The 14,325-nt window shown below is 30.4% G+C and overlaps 1 protein-coding gene across 1 annotated transcript; it reads right to left on the reverse strand.

Moving 5' to 3' along the window:
* Window positions 1-3,228: 3,228 nt before the first annotated feature.
* Window positions 3,229-4,713, reverse strand: LOC102620986 (lamin-like protein). Its single transcript, XM_006493310.3, has 2 exons — window positions 4,264-4,713; window positions 3,229-3,796 (listed from the first exon to the last, which is right to left on the reverse strand). Exons 1-2 carry the CDS (start codon window positions 4,466-4,468, stop codon window positions 3,447-3,449), a joined length of 555 nt encoding a protein of 184 aa, XP_006493373.2. The 5' UTR covers window positions 4,469-4,713; the 3' UTR covers window positions 3,229-3,446.
* Window positions 4,714-14,325: the final 9,612 nt, after the last annotated feature.

Genomic DNA, 14,325 nt, shown 5'->3' on the forward strand with positions numbered 1-14,325 from the left:
CATCTATTCATTTAATAAATTATAAACATAAAACAATTAGAGTATTTTTTTGAACTAAGAATTAAATGAATTTAAAAAACTTATGCTAATAAAATAGATTAAAAAATTCAATTTTAAGTTATTTGTGAAATCATAAAATCTTCAATTTACTTTCATTAAAAAATGAAACGTGCTTACTAGGGGCCTTTTCATATGCCATCTTTTCCCATCTCTAACAAGTTATGTGAAATTAACTATCTCATTGAAGATTTAAAAATTTTGTCAATATGGTGCCAACATACTAATGCACTCATAGATTGATTAACAAACCTCTAAAAATGAACTAGATTGAAATTTGTTTCAAAATGTAAAAGTGTTTTGATTTTCAATGAAACGTTGTCAGTTCAGTTTATGTTCATTGAATGTTTGCTCAACTTTATTTATGCTTAGGTTTATCTATTTTTGGAGTAAATTGTATTAGAATTTGTTTGTAAGTCATGGTGAACAAAAGGAAACCTAAATCCTATAGCTTAATTGTGCTATTTATCCTTTGAATGTTATTACTATTATGTCTCTCTAAATATTAGAAGGAAAAATTATATGTTCTTGCATACACGTTTCTCTGCAACTTAGCTTCCATGGAAGGAAAATCTTGCATAATCAAAGCTACAACACATGGAAAATGCTTTATTTAAGTTAGCCTTTTTGGTCGTCCTCTTGGTTGCTACATCTTGTTTGGCTTTGTCTCGGTCTCCAAAACTTTAATCCTATTTATTTGTTTATATCATCTTTTGCATTTTATATTATTTTTTCTTGATTTTGATCTTAAACATCAAAATTTAGTTATTTACAGGCAATATCTAACCAGTGTTGTATGCGTTATAAAAGCAACGCCGATAAATGCAACTGTTCAATTGCTCAACAAATTATTTTATCATCACAGCAGAAGTGGATTATTTCTAAAACTGTAAAAATCTCAAACTAGCCCTTAGTCAAAAGAAGATTTTATTCAACTTATATTTGTGTTTGGCAAGTAAATATGCTTAATATTATAGTACTTGTTATACAACTTTATTTCGTATTATATACTTAGATGCATTGTTAAACTGAATGGACAAGATTGAGTTTTAAATTTTGATGCTGACAATCAAGCCAACCCTTTTTACTTTATCTATATTTAAGCTAACTTTTTAAATTAGATTTAAAAAAAAAGAAATAAAAGAGAAAAATACAAATAGAGAATTATAAAAGTAGGCAAACACAATCTAATCCAACCCAATTTAATTCTAATGGGTTAAGTGGGTTATTATGTGTTTATTGAGTTAAGTTTTTCGAACCCAATCAACAATTGGGTTGAGTTGGGTTAATTATGATGAATCCATTTTATCTAACCCAATCCACATAAATAATAATAATAATAATAATAAGATCAATTGCAAAATCCTAAAAATCTAAACGGCTAATCTATTTTTTATTCTTTTATAAAAGAGGCTATTTTGTTCTTGTATCTACTACTCTAAACTCTAACTCCAAAACAAATTCACTCTCTTAAATCTCAATTTTCAGTCAACTAAGGTACTTTTTTTATCTATTTATTCTATATTTTTTTAATTTTCTTTTCGAATACTAGACAGTGAATAAAATTTTCATAATATAATATATTTATATTTGATTTCAATAAGTTTTATTTCAACTTTCGTATTTTTTATTTAATTTTTTAATTTTAATCTAACTTCGAGTTTTCAATTCAATCAACCCAACCCAATTCAATCCGATAATTTAAAAGTTGTGTTGATTTTATCTCAACCTATTCAATAATAAAAATCCTATCAAACTTAACCCATGCCCATCCCTAGAGAATCTTAGTCTTCTCTTAAAATGTTTAAGCTGTTTCAAGTTCTACGAACACACTTGCTTCATTTTGATGGAATGAGTCCACAATATTTCACCCTACTTCTTGGGCCTTTCTTCGTAGGTGGATTTTTATCTTGAAGAGAACCCCGGCAAATGATTTTGAAAATTAATGTCCCATTTTTTACAGTTTTCTTTCTTCATCTATGAAACAAAGAATTACTCATCTATAAAAATTGTGGGTTGGCACTTGACAGATTCTGCTTTGCTTAAATTAATTCTCCAGAATTATCCTCTTTCATTATCTTTGTGTCCTCTTTTATATTCATTTTCAAAGTTTTCAAGATAATGGAAGGCATCATGAGAACTATTTTTCTCTTAACTGAAATCATTGGACCCGAAGGCCCAATGGCTAATTGCTTTTTTCTGCCCCAACTACTAGATCTTTCAAAACAAGAGAATTGAACAAAATGATTGATTATTTAGTCTTTATTTTGACCACTCTATTATTGGATAATTACATACTAATTTCAAAAAATTAAGTTTGATTTTGTGCACTTTTTAAAATTTTAAAAAAATTTCACTCAAACTATTTAAATTAATAACTTTATTTACTTAAAACATCAATAAAACTATTCAACACCCAATTTTAAGAGATCTATCACATATTTACAACAATATAACCAAACAAGCTGTAAATAAATTATCTAACACAATTTTAGTTATTAATTTTTTGTATATTTGTGCTCAATCTAACAACTTGCAATGAGGACATAATAATAAAAAATATTCTATGAATACTACCATAAAAAAAAAAGAGAAAATGAAAGGGTTTTAGAAAAAAATATTATCTTATTAATTTATCAAAATTATTAATTTACCGAGTATTAATTTATAGAGGTTGCACTACAATGGAATAGGGCTTTTTCTTAGCTTATTACACACTCCAATCCATCACAATGAAATGAAACATAACTTTTCTACTAAATTCTTGTAACAAGGATTCTATCAGTAGATCACGTAGTTTAATGATCTAACCAAGCAAGCTATGTCCATAAGTAACAGAAAACATAGATATTAAAAGCTCAACCAATAACATAGTTCTCCAGAAATATATCAGCACTGCTTTACCTCGTAATTTTCTAATTATATTTTAGAAAGCATTATTGATAAAAATATTCAAGGAAAGCAATACTATTTTCTAGCACCATTTGTATTCTGTAAACGGAAATTTAGCCTCATCGATACATCAACGACGTTCAGACAAAGCAAAATGTGTAGCATTGATGGTGTATGCATTTAACAAATCTGACAGCATTAATCTGCATACACGACCTGTTAGAATTATGCGTCTAACTAAGTGTAATCATTCCAACTGCATAAAATCAATTGCAGAAATTTTCAGAATGACAAAGAAATCCATTAACCCAAGAAAAGCACACACAGACTTAAGAACTAGCTGGGATTGGATACATTCTTACACTTGACAATGCCCAAGGGAAAGTTGCTGATAAGGTTGAATAAAGCCGCATTAAGCCAAATAAAATCATTAACAAACAATGACAATAATACACTCACAGCTGTTCACAGGGCTTAAAAACTGAAACTATAACATTCTAGATCCATCCCATTCCTAGCCAAATTGGAAGTACAGCCACAAATAAAGCTCGTAAACTCACCAAACCCGTATGCAACACCGGTGGAGGAGCTGAAGATTTTGATGACGTATCGTTGGCCGCAATGGCAGCTGAGGGTGGTGAATGCAGAGGATGGACAAGAACAGATACTTTCATGCCATTGAAGCACTGACCGTTGCCACAAATGAAGTAGTATCTCTTGGCCTTGTCCAGAAGTATGAAATCTTTGCCACTGCTCCAATTGCCCAATGCCCCTTCTGTGGTGCAGTTGTCATAACCACTTTGGTTCACCATAAACACATTGTATTGTGTCTTTTGGTACCTAAATGCTGCCATAATTAACAAACAAAAAATCTCATAAGATTAAAAGATCTCAATTTAATTAGGATATGTTTGGGACTGCTATAGCTAATGTTTACGTAGCTTTGAAATAAAAACCACAACACCAAAACCCCCCCAAACACACCCCTAATCTTAATTCACTGCCTATACATCTTGGTTCAATTCTTACTGCTAAAGCAAACAAGAAAAAAAGCAAGACCCTTTACTATTTCTTAAGGAAACTAAGAGCAGCAAGAAAAGTTAAGGATTATCGAAAAGTTAGCTAACTGAAGCATTTTTATCACATAAAGATGAAACAGCCAAATGGGTTTCGATCTTTTAACAGTAAAACTATGAATCCAATACAGATCCAACACAAAATGTCGTAAAGTTTAAATTTTTCTGCATACAGACCCATCTCTAAGTATCAAAGTAAAAAGAGAGCAAACAAGAGAGAGAGAGAGAGAGAGATTACAGATGAGGTCATTGACATAGAAGGTTTGGTTGTTGGCCCAGAGAGTGTAGTTGATGCTAGGGTTCCAGCCTTTGTTGGCACCAACAATGTGGTCAGTTGCGGTGGTGGTTGTTGGAGCAATACTGAAAAAGATGAGGGCAAAAATGCTGCTACTGCAGTAGAGGATGAGGTGGTGAGCTGTGGCTGAGCTGGATCTAGTAGACATGGTGGTTAGTTCACTGGTTGCTCTGTTGTTGGTCGGTTTTTAGTAGCTACTCTGCTTCCTCTTCTTTGCTTTGTTCAAAATTGAAAGAGAGAGAGAATGTATCGGAGCCGGTGAAAGTATGCTGACTGTTGCTTGACTGGATAATTATTATAAAGTAGATGGGCTGGCAATTGGCATGACCCAGACAATTATGCCAAGATAATTTTCGAATGCTCCTTCCTCATCAGCTGAAGCAGATTCAGCACACAAACACATTTGAGGGACCACTTGATAATTTCAAAAATAACTGTTATAATTGATGGATCTATTTTTCATTTTGTTTCATTTTATTTTTCTTTTTAATTTATTTAATTGGGGCTTTAAACTTTCTGCTTACAAATTTGGATATGAGATGTTTTTATTGTTCTTTAACTACAATTACCCCATTACTGATATTTTACAATTAAGAAATTATGGAGACCAGTGAACATTATTTTCATTGAAGCGCGTCTTAAAGACGTATAAGTATTACTCTTAAATTAAATGAAAAATTACTCACATTTTAAAGAGAATGCCACTATCATATTAGAGAGAAATTAAATCGATGTCATTACGGGCATTCAAACTCCTTTTCTTACCACTGGGCTGTATAGAGCCTAATGGCAAGTTGGCGACAGGAGAATTCTTGAATTTTGCTTGGGTGGGACAAACAATTGATGTGTATAGACCGGCTATAGACCTATGTAGTATGTACTCTTGTCTTGCACGAGAAAGAAAAGTTTTTTACATGTATTTACTTACAAAATTAGTGAAATATACAAGCCCGAATCATTTTCAATCTTTTACTACTTAGCTTGGCCAAGAAAAATATATTTTTAATTATCAAGATTGTTAATTTTTTCCTATTAAAATTAATATATTACTTACTCCTACAATTTTCATAATAACAGAAAATCCCTAACACCAAAATTTTTTTAAAAAAAGAGGAATAAATAGGTCATTTACTTGATAATTTATCTTGAAATATAAAATATATATTTATTATAAGAAAAATATTTAAAAATAACAAAAAAATAAAAAAATATTCTATTATTAATTTTTATTCACTCCAAAAAATATATTTTCTTATTTTTAGTACTTAAGATTTTTGTTTTAATTTATATTTATATGATTTATTTAATTTATAATAAATATAAATAAAAATATATTAAAAATAAAAGTAATATTATAAAATTATATTGCCAGAGAGATTATTGGTAATTATGAAAATTACCGGGTAAAAGTAGTTTATGTTGATTTTAGTCGGAGGAAATGGGTAATTTTGTTATGAGTAGACAATGCATGGTGCCGTGGTCCATTATTTTTACTATTATACGACTATATTGCAAGGTGATTTTATGACAAATGAGCATGGATTTTTTTTTTTTAATTCAAAGTGAAATTTTACATAGATACTATTGACTTCATAATTGATGAGTTCTATCATTTTTTTTTTTTTTGAAATGGATGAGTTTTATCATTTGAAGTCATTAGGGTGGGGAAAAAAAGCTTGGGCCGGCCTGACCCAGACCCATGGGCTTCAACTCGACTCTCACAAATGAGGACTTAGATAAGGGTTCAAGAAAAAAAAACCCGGACCAGACCCACACCCACTATTTTTAAAAAAAATAAATTTATAAATTAGAATAATATAATTAAAATTGAAAAGTAACTTAAAAACAAAAAAAAAACTTAAATTCTTAATTTATAAATCAATGATAATTTAAAAAAGTTAAAATTATGATACTAAACTTTTTGTTATGCGTTAATTAATTAAGAGAGTGTTTGAATTAGAGAATCCAGCATTAAAAAAAAATTTAAGCTTTTATTTGCTTTATTTATTATTTTACTTTAAAATATTCATTTTCTTTATTTTATTTATGATTATAACAACTTGTTGATCATTAATTTATTTTAAATTTACAATAACTTAAAAAAATTTAAAAATAAATAAAACAATGGGTATGGCCCAAACCTGCCCCAGGCCCGTAATGAGCCCGACCCTCATGCTTATCTTAAAGTGAGCTTGGGTCTGGACTTAAAAAAGTACAGCCCAAACCCGCTTTTTGCTATCCCTAGAAGTTATGAAGGGTAGAATATTAATAATAGTATTTGTATATTTGCATATTATATTTCTATTTTATTTAAAATACTCAATTTTAGGGATTAAGATTCTTGATATCCTCCATGTTAGGTGTTTATGTGCGTGTGTTCTTTTTTTCTTTTTTTTTTTTTCTTTCCTTCTTTCGTACTTTTGAAATTTCTTCGTCGAGACTCACTTGTGTGTGTAATAGTATGGAGAAACTAACTCATCTCAAGGAAAACTGTGTACAATAACCTATTTATAATTGAACGATAAGAATATTAATATCAAACCCCTCCTAGTTTTTTCGTCCCAGAAAAGCTAGCTTCCGTCATAACAAGTACCCAAAAGATGTTGCTTTGGCTAAAAACACATCTCACAATCATCATTTGGTTAATAACTAAAATATCCTTTTTTTTTTTAATTTCATACGTGAATATGGTTATAATTGATTATATTCATCTTCTAAGAACTAGAAACTTGATATAGTTGATAAACGACTTTATTTCATAATACCAACTTGATACATCGATAAATCAACGCATATAAATGTTAATTTCAAACGCATATACAAACGCCCTTGGGACGACAAACCAGTCCTTTCTCAGGATCGCAACAAAATCCGGACTTAGATGGACATTTCCTCAAGCATTCTCCATTGTTGGTACAAGGAATTTGTGCATCTGTGATGGCTTCAGCTCTTGGTAACTCGAGTGCCGCGATACCTGTAAAATAATTTTATTTTTTATGATCTGCAACAACAAACAATATAATATTGATGTGTAGATAAGGAGAAAATTAATAAAAATATTTTGAGATTGAGACAAGAGCAAACCAGATGCAGTGATCAAGAGGACGATTAAAAAAGTTGACTTAAATGAGATCTTCTCCATATTTTATGGGCAAAAATTATGTTAGATCTTTGTTCAGTAAAAACACTTATTCAGAGAATATTTTATTCAGAAACCATTATTTATTTATAGAGACGTAATACTACTGTTGTTCAATTATATAAATGGTACAACCAACTTTTTAAAGTAAATTGTTTCCTCTTGTCAACCGGGATTTAGAAACAAAATCTTATTACATCTCAGTTACTCTTTAAAGAAGGATAGAAAAAAGATAAACTTCACCCGTATTCAGTTGATAGGTTCATCAAATATCCAATTTACACGACAATGTAGATTTAAATAACAAAGGAACATAACCATTCACTACGAATTTAGGATTTCTTCTATAATTTGATACTATATTAGCCACGACACTTGACATATATACATGTTTTAATGGCAATATTTTGGCCAATATTTAGAAACTTAATGCGATCCATATAAAAAAATCTTATAAAAAATCTCAACATAGTAAATAAAATTACAACAAATTAATATTTCAATCGTACTAAACTGTATTAAACTTAAAAAAAAGAGATAAATACTCTTATATTTTCAAAAATAATAATGGTAGGGATACAAACACTTATAAAAAACTTTTTTTTTTATTTATACAAATTGATATGTCGTTATACCGTTAGTTAGATATTTTCACATGAGCCCACCATATAAATTACATTAAATTTTAGGTAGATTAAATTTAAGGGTCTGGCGCATTAATGTCAGGGCATAAGATTATGATTCTACCCTTATATTGTTAGTAATGTTAATGGTCAAATCGGGTAAATGGGACCTAAATGTTAAAACATAACTGGCATCCGCACAAGAAGCTTCAAATGGGACCTAATCACTTATTTCAATTCTTTACAATAGTCCATCCAATTGATTCATCCCCAGAAAAAGGTTTTCTCACAAAAAGTTAGAGTGGAATATTTAACACACAAACGACAGTTTAATCTCCTTCAATTGAGTGCTCAATTCGTCAGCGAACAAGTCTCAAATAATTCAACTATTACACGCTCAGTCACTATAGAGTTTGAAACTGGAACTCATAAGACAACTCGCTCTTCAACCAAATAAAATTCCATTGTTTTGATGTCCTAAGTTTCAAGAGTATTGAAACAGATTGAAAACTTTATTGACTGATTTTTTAAGGTACAAGATGGTATTTATACACGATTAGAGGGATTATCTATAGAAGAAACATATTACAGAAACTATTGGATACATTCTAAACTTGGTCATTGACTTGAATGATAGACAACTATATGTCTTTCTTATTTTAGGGGTTGGTGTTGATCCTATTGGATCCTTAATCTAAAGTTGTTAGATCATTAATCCAACATTGGACTTATATGTGAATAATTATGTATTGCGGATTATTATATAAGGTTAAGCACAATTAAAAATTATCTATTAAGATGTTCGGTAATTTAACCTTTAATTTATCTAATAAGGTGTGGGCCTTTAATGTGTATAGACTTAAAGGCAATTTCTACTTTTATGATGGGTTGAAATAGTAATAAGTAAAGATAACAGAAAAAGTTATTTATGTAAGTGGTTATGATTCCTAGGACAAATGTAACAATCTACTTTCTTATGATATTCCATGATCAAAGAAAGTACAGCTAGAAATTGAAAGGATTCTCTAGGATAATATGTTAATTTAGAAGACAAATTATACAACTTTAGAGAATAATTAAGCATTATGGATTCAAGTACACTTCTGCATATTCATTTATTGATTCTTGGTGATACAACATGAATGTTGTTGGATTTTATGTGATGATTTTCACCAAAAGTTTATTGTTCTAACAAGTAGTATTAGAGTCTCTTCATGTTGAATCATTAAGAATTCAATTTATTTTCGATTAATGACTAATGATTAAAGTTTTGTTCTTTTTTTGAGGATTAATACAAAAATCAAAATATATATTTGGATTTGGTTTGTGGTTGCACCAATGGCAGTCGCTGGCATTGGAGTTGCTTGAGGGAAAAGGTTGCCGCATCAAGAATTAAAAAAAAATTGAGGCAATGACCACGCTAGAAGGAACTGCAGATTTAGAGAAGTTGTGGCCATGGCTGTTGTATGAAAGGGGAAAAAAAAAAGAAACAAAGAACGGCTTCAGGCCAGAGCAAGGCGCGACCCAAGTCAATTGTAACCTAGTTGATAGAAGCTGAAGAAGGAAACTTAAAAAAAAAATTAGGGTTTTGAAACTGGGTTGGGGCTGGTTTAAGTTATGAGTTGGATTGACCTGACTCAATCCAGCCCTAACCTGATTAACAGTTGACCGATCAATAATTGACCATTGACCATTGACTTTGACGTTGACCTAAACTTTTTTTTGAATGATTTTGGTACAATTTTAAATTCTAATATTGGTATGTATGTGTGTGTGTGTGTGTGTGTGTGTGTGTATTATCAAAGTGACCTCTCTTGTGAAAATTAATTTATTTTGAAATATAAATGGTTATGTGTATGTAATTTTTGTGAATATCAATCAACCTAAAAAGAAGTAACTATTTGATAGTATTGCATGTTTGCCTGTGGTAATAAACGCGTGATGATCATTCAGTTTTACATATGAACAATAAATTGGATTAAGTGAAGGTTTATTATTTGACATGCTCTTATTATTGGAGTTTAATTGCTACACCAAGATATTACTTACAAGTTAATATTTTATCCAAAAATGAAATATTAATAGAGTTTCTAATATCTTGAGACGAGATTTATCTTTATTTGAACTTTTTTTTTTAATAAGACTTATCAGAGCTTGTTTTGTTTGTTTGTTGTTCTCTATTTAGCTATGACTCATGCTAATACTACTGCTAACATCAATTATATTCCTATGCTAAATTGCTCTAGTTTCAAGCCATTACAAGAGAACCTCCTAAAAGTTCTCGCAATCATGAATCTTAATCTTGCATTAAGGGTTGACTCCCCCCCATATCTCTACGAATGAAGGTGCCTTGATGACACGAGGGATGTAGCAAGGTGGGGGAAATTAAATGACATATGTTTGATGATCATAAAGAAGGCTATTTTGGATACATTCAGGGGCCATACGTCTGACAAGATAACTACGGCTAAGGAATTCTTTGTAGAAATTAAATAGAGGTTTGTCAAGAACGAAAAGGTTGAAATTGGTGCATTTTTAACAAGTTTATTTTTAGTGAGGTATATGGGCAAGGGAAAGAAAATGAAAAAGGATAAAGAAGTTGCAGATAAAGCACCTGCAGATAAAGCACCTCAAAAGAAACAACAAAAGAAACCAAGTAATCCAAAATGTACTAGTTGTTCCTTCCGTAGAACTGAAGAGCATAAGAAGAAGCATTGCACCAACTATCACACATGGTGTGATAAGAAGGTATACTTCTTAATTTGGTTTTTTTTAAGGTTAATTTATCTTCGGTACCTAGACACATGTGATGGATAGATTTCGATGCAACAACTTACATCAGTGCGTCTATTCAGGGTTGCCTAAATTACTGAAAGCCTAGTGATGGTGAAAGATACATCTATATGGGTGATGGTAAGATGATTGAAGTTAAAACAATTAAAAATTTTAGATTATTATTGAAGATTAGATTTTGTTTGGATCTTGACGAAACATTTGTTGTTTTGTCTTTTAGACAAAATTTGATTTTCATTTTCACTTTGAAAAATATGGTTTTTTTTTTGTTCATTAGGAAATGCAAAATTTAGATTTTTTTCATTATTCAAAATTAGTTGGATTCAATTCTTTTTCAGGCTATGATAATCTTTATTTAATTGATATGATTGCTTCATTTATTGAATCCCTGCAAGTTTGTACAATTGTGAACTGTATAAAGGGGAAACAAACTAATAAAAGTATATTTAAAGCTAGTAGGATTTTGGATATCTCAGAACTCATACATACATATATTTGTGGGCTATTTCTTACGGCGCTTGTAATAGTCAACAATATTTTATGATATTCATAGACGATTTTTCTAGATATGGCTATATATATCTTCTCTATAAAAAGTCACAGTCGTTGAATGTGTTAAAAAATTTTAAGACTGAAGTTAAGAATCAACTCAATAAAAGAAATAAAAGTATCAGATCTGACTGTAGTGTTGAGTACTATGGCAAATATGATGGTTTATGCGAACAATGTCTGTGACCATTTATTAAGTTCTTAGAAGATTGAGGTGTCATCCCACAGTACACTACACTGGGTTCGCCTATTATGAATGATGTTGTTGAAAAATGAAATAGAAGACTTAAGGACATGATGAAGAGTTTAGTTTGTCATTTTACTTTAATAGAGTTACTTTGGAAAATAGCATTTAATATTGCAGCATATATCCTTAATAGGGTTCCAACTAAAGAGACTGCTAAAATCCTATACGAACTTTGGATAGACAAGAAGTCTAGCCTAAAGTACTTGCATCTTTAGGGATTCTAGCTAAGGCAAGGCCTTATAGGCCTAATGAAAAAAACTAGACTCAAGGATAGTAAGTTTCTATTTTATTAGATACTTTGAAAGATCTAGAGGGATAAACTCTACCACCTCAAGAACTTATACCATTAAGAAGATCCACAAGAGAAAGGAAAAGTACAATATAGATGAATACATTGTATTTCTCTAAGAACATGAGGTAGACATTAAAGTGATAGAATATGATTCGATCAATTTCTGTCAGACCATGCAAAGTTCTAACTCTCAGAAGTGGATTAATGCCATGAATGAGGAGATGAAATCCATAAAGGACAATGACGCATGGGATCTTGTCCCATTACTAGAAGATGTGAAACCTATTGGTTGCGAATGGATATTTAAGCCTAAAAAGGATTCGAAAGGCAATATGGAGAGGTACAAGACGCATCTTGTCGTAAAAGGTTTTATAAGGCGCATCTTGTCGTAAAAAGCTTTACACAGAAAGAAGGCATCGATTGTTAAAAGACTTTCTCTTCAATTTCTTCGAAAGACTCTTTCGGGATTATAATAGCACTAATGGCACAATTCAATTTTAAGTTACATCAGTTAAATGTGAAGACAAATACCATTTTTATGGTACAACAAAAAAAATTTATGATAAGAAACCCAAATAATATGGTTTGTAAACTTAAAACATTTATCTATGGGCTCAAGCAAGCATCTCGACAATGGTATTTCAAGTCTAATCAAGTCATTGCCTCATTCAATTTTAAAATGAATTTGGCCAATGACTGCTTATACCATAAGTTCAATAAGAACAAGTATATTTTTCTAATTTTGTATGTTTATGACATTTTGCTTACCAACAACGATATACACTTATTGCATGACACTAAGAGATTTTTAGGTAAGAATTTTGAGATAAAAGACGTTGGTGATGCTTTTTTTGTTTTAGACATACATGTACATTAGGATCATTCTTGAGGTATTCTAGGACTATCATAAAAGAACTATATCAAAAAGATTTTCAAGGGATATAGCATGTAAGATTACAAACCAAAAGATATTCATGTGACCAAGGGAGACAAATTTAGTCTCAATTAGTGCCCTAAGAATGATTTTAAGGAAATTACATGCATTACTAGGATATTAGGCAAATATTTAAGTAATCCAGGAGTAGTTCATTGGATAAATAATCCAAGAGTAATTTATTGAAAGGTAACCAAAATGGTCTTACAGTATTTACAGAGAACAAAAGATTACATGCTCACACATTGGTGATCAAATCAGCATGAGATCATTAGATATACTAACTCTAATTTTGTTGGATGCCGAGATAGTATGAAATCCACTTCGAGTTGCATCTATTTGCTAGCTAGGGAACTTGTCTTCTAGAAGAGTGCTAAACAGTCTCTGGTAGCCTCTTTTACGATGGCATTAAAACTTATAGCATGTTATAAGGCATTCAATCATAGAATATGGCTATTGAAATTTTATCACGGGGCTACATATAGTAGATAGTATTGATAGACCACTTAAGTTATTTTGTGTCAATAAGTTAGCAGTGCTGTATTCTAATAACAATAGGAGCTTGGCAAAGTCGAAGCATATAAATATCAAGTTCCTAGTTGTGAAAGAAAAAGTTCTTGCGTATAGAGTGTTAGCCTAAAGGGCTACACATAATGTAATTTTGATGATAACAAACATGTGTCTTAAGTGATTTGATAAATATTGTATTTTATATTTTCACTAGTTCTTGAAAGATAGTATTTATGATGAAGTGAATCACGTGAAATCAAGTTCAAGACACTCAACGGACAACGGCAAAATAAAGAATAAAGTTAAGAGCTCAACAGAAAAATTATTGCGACAAATTCTTATAAATTCGGTATGATTTAATTGATGCATGGTTTAGTATTTGAGAAGCTCAAGAGTTTACTTAAATAATTACTTTTCATAAATTAAAAGGTTTTATATTTATAAGATAAAATATTTTGTCAATTTGAGTAATTTGGACTAAAATGAAAATTTTTGCAATCTTTGATTTTAATAAGTATTGTTTTGAATTCGGAGTTGGACTTATTTGCAAATATTTGAAATATTTTGGGCTATACTATAATTTATGAAAGTTTGTAAATCCAAAATTGGACAGAGAGTGAGCGGCTAACCAACCGCCTGTGACTAGCGGCTAGCGGCCTGAGGAAAATCTCATATTTTCAAATTTTGGACTAAAGTGAAAGGTTTTGAGAACTTTGAAAAATATGGGTATTATGCTAAATTTTGAAAAGGACCTCTTTGAAAAATACTATTATATTTGGGGCCAAATCTTAATTTCATAAAGTCTTGGGAACGACAAGTATTATTTAGAAATTCTGAAATTGGACCTGTTTGTAAAATTTTATGACGTTTTGGTCCATATTGTAATTACAAAAAGTTTTTGGTAAAAATGTAATTTTA

The sequence above is a fragment of the Citrus sinensis genome, chromosome 7, assembly GCF_022201045.2.
Source record: "Citrus sinensis cultivar Valencia sweet orange chromosome 7, DVS_A1.0, whole genome shotgun sequence".
Lineage (NCBI taxonomy): Eukaryota > Viridiplantae > Streptophyta > Magnoliopsida > Sapindales > Rutaceae > Citrus > Citrus sinensis.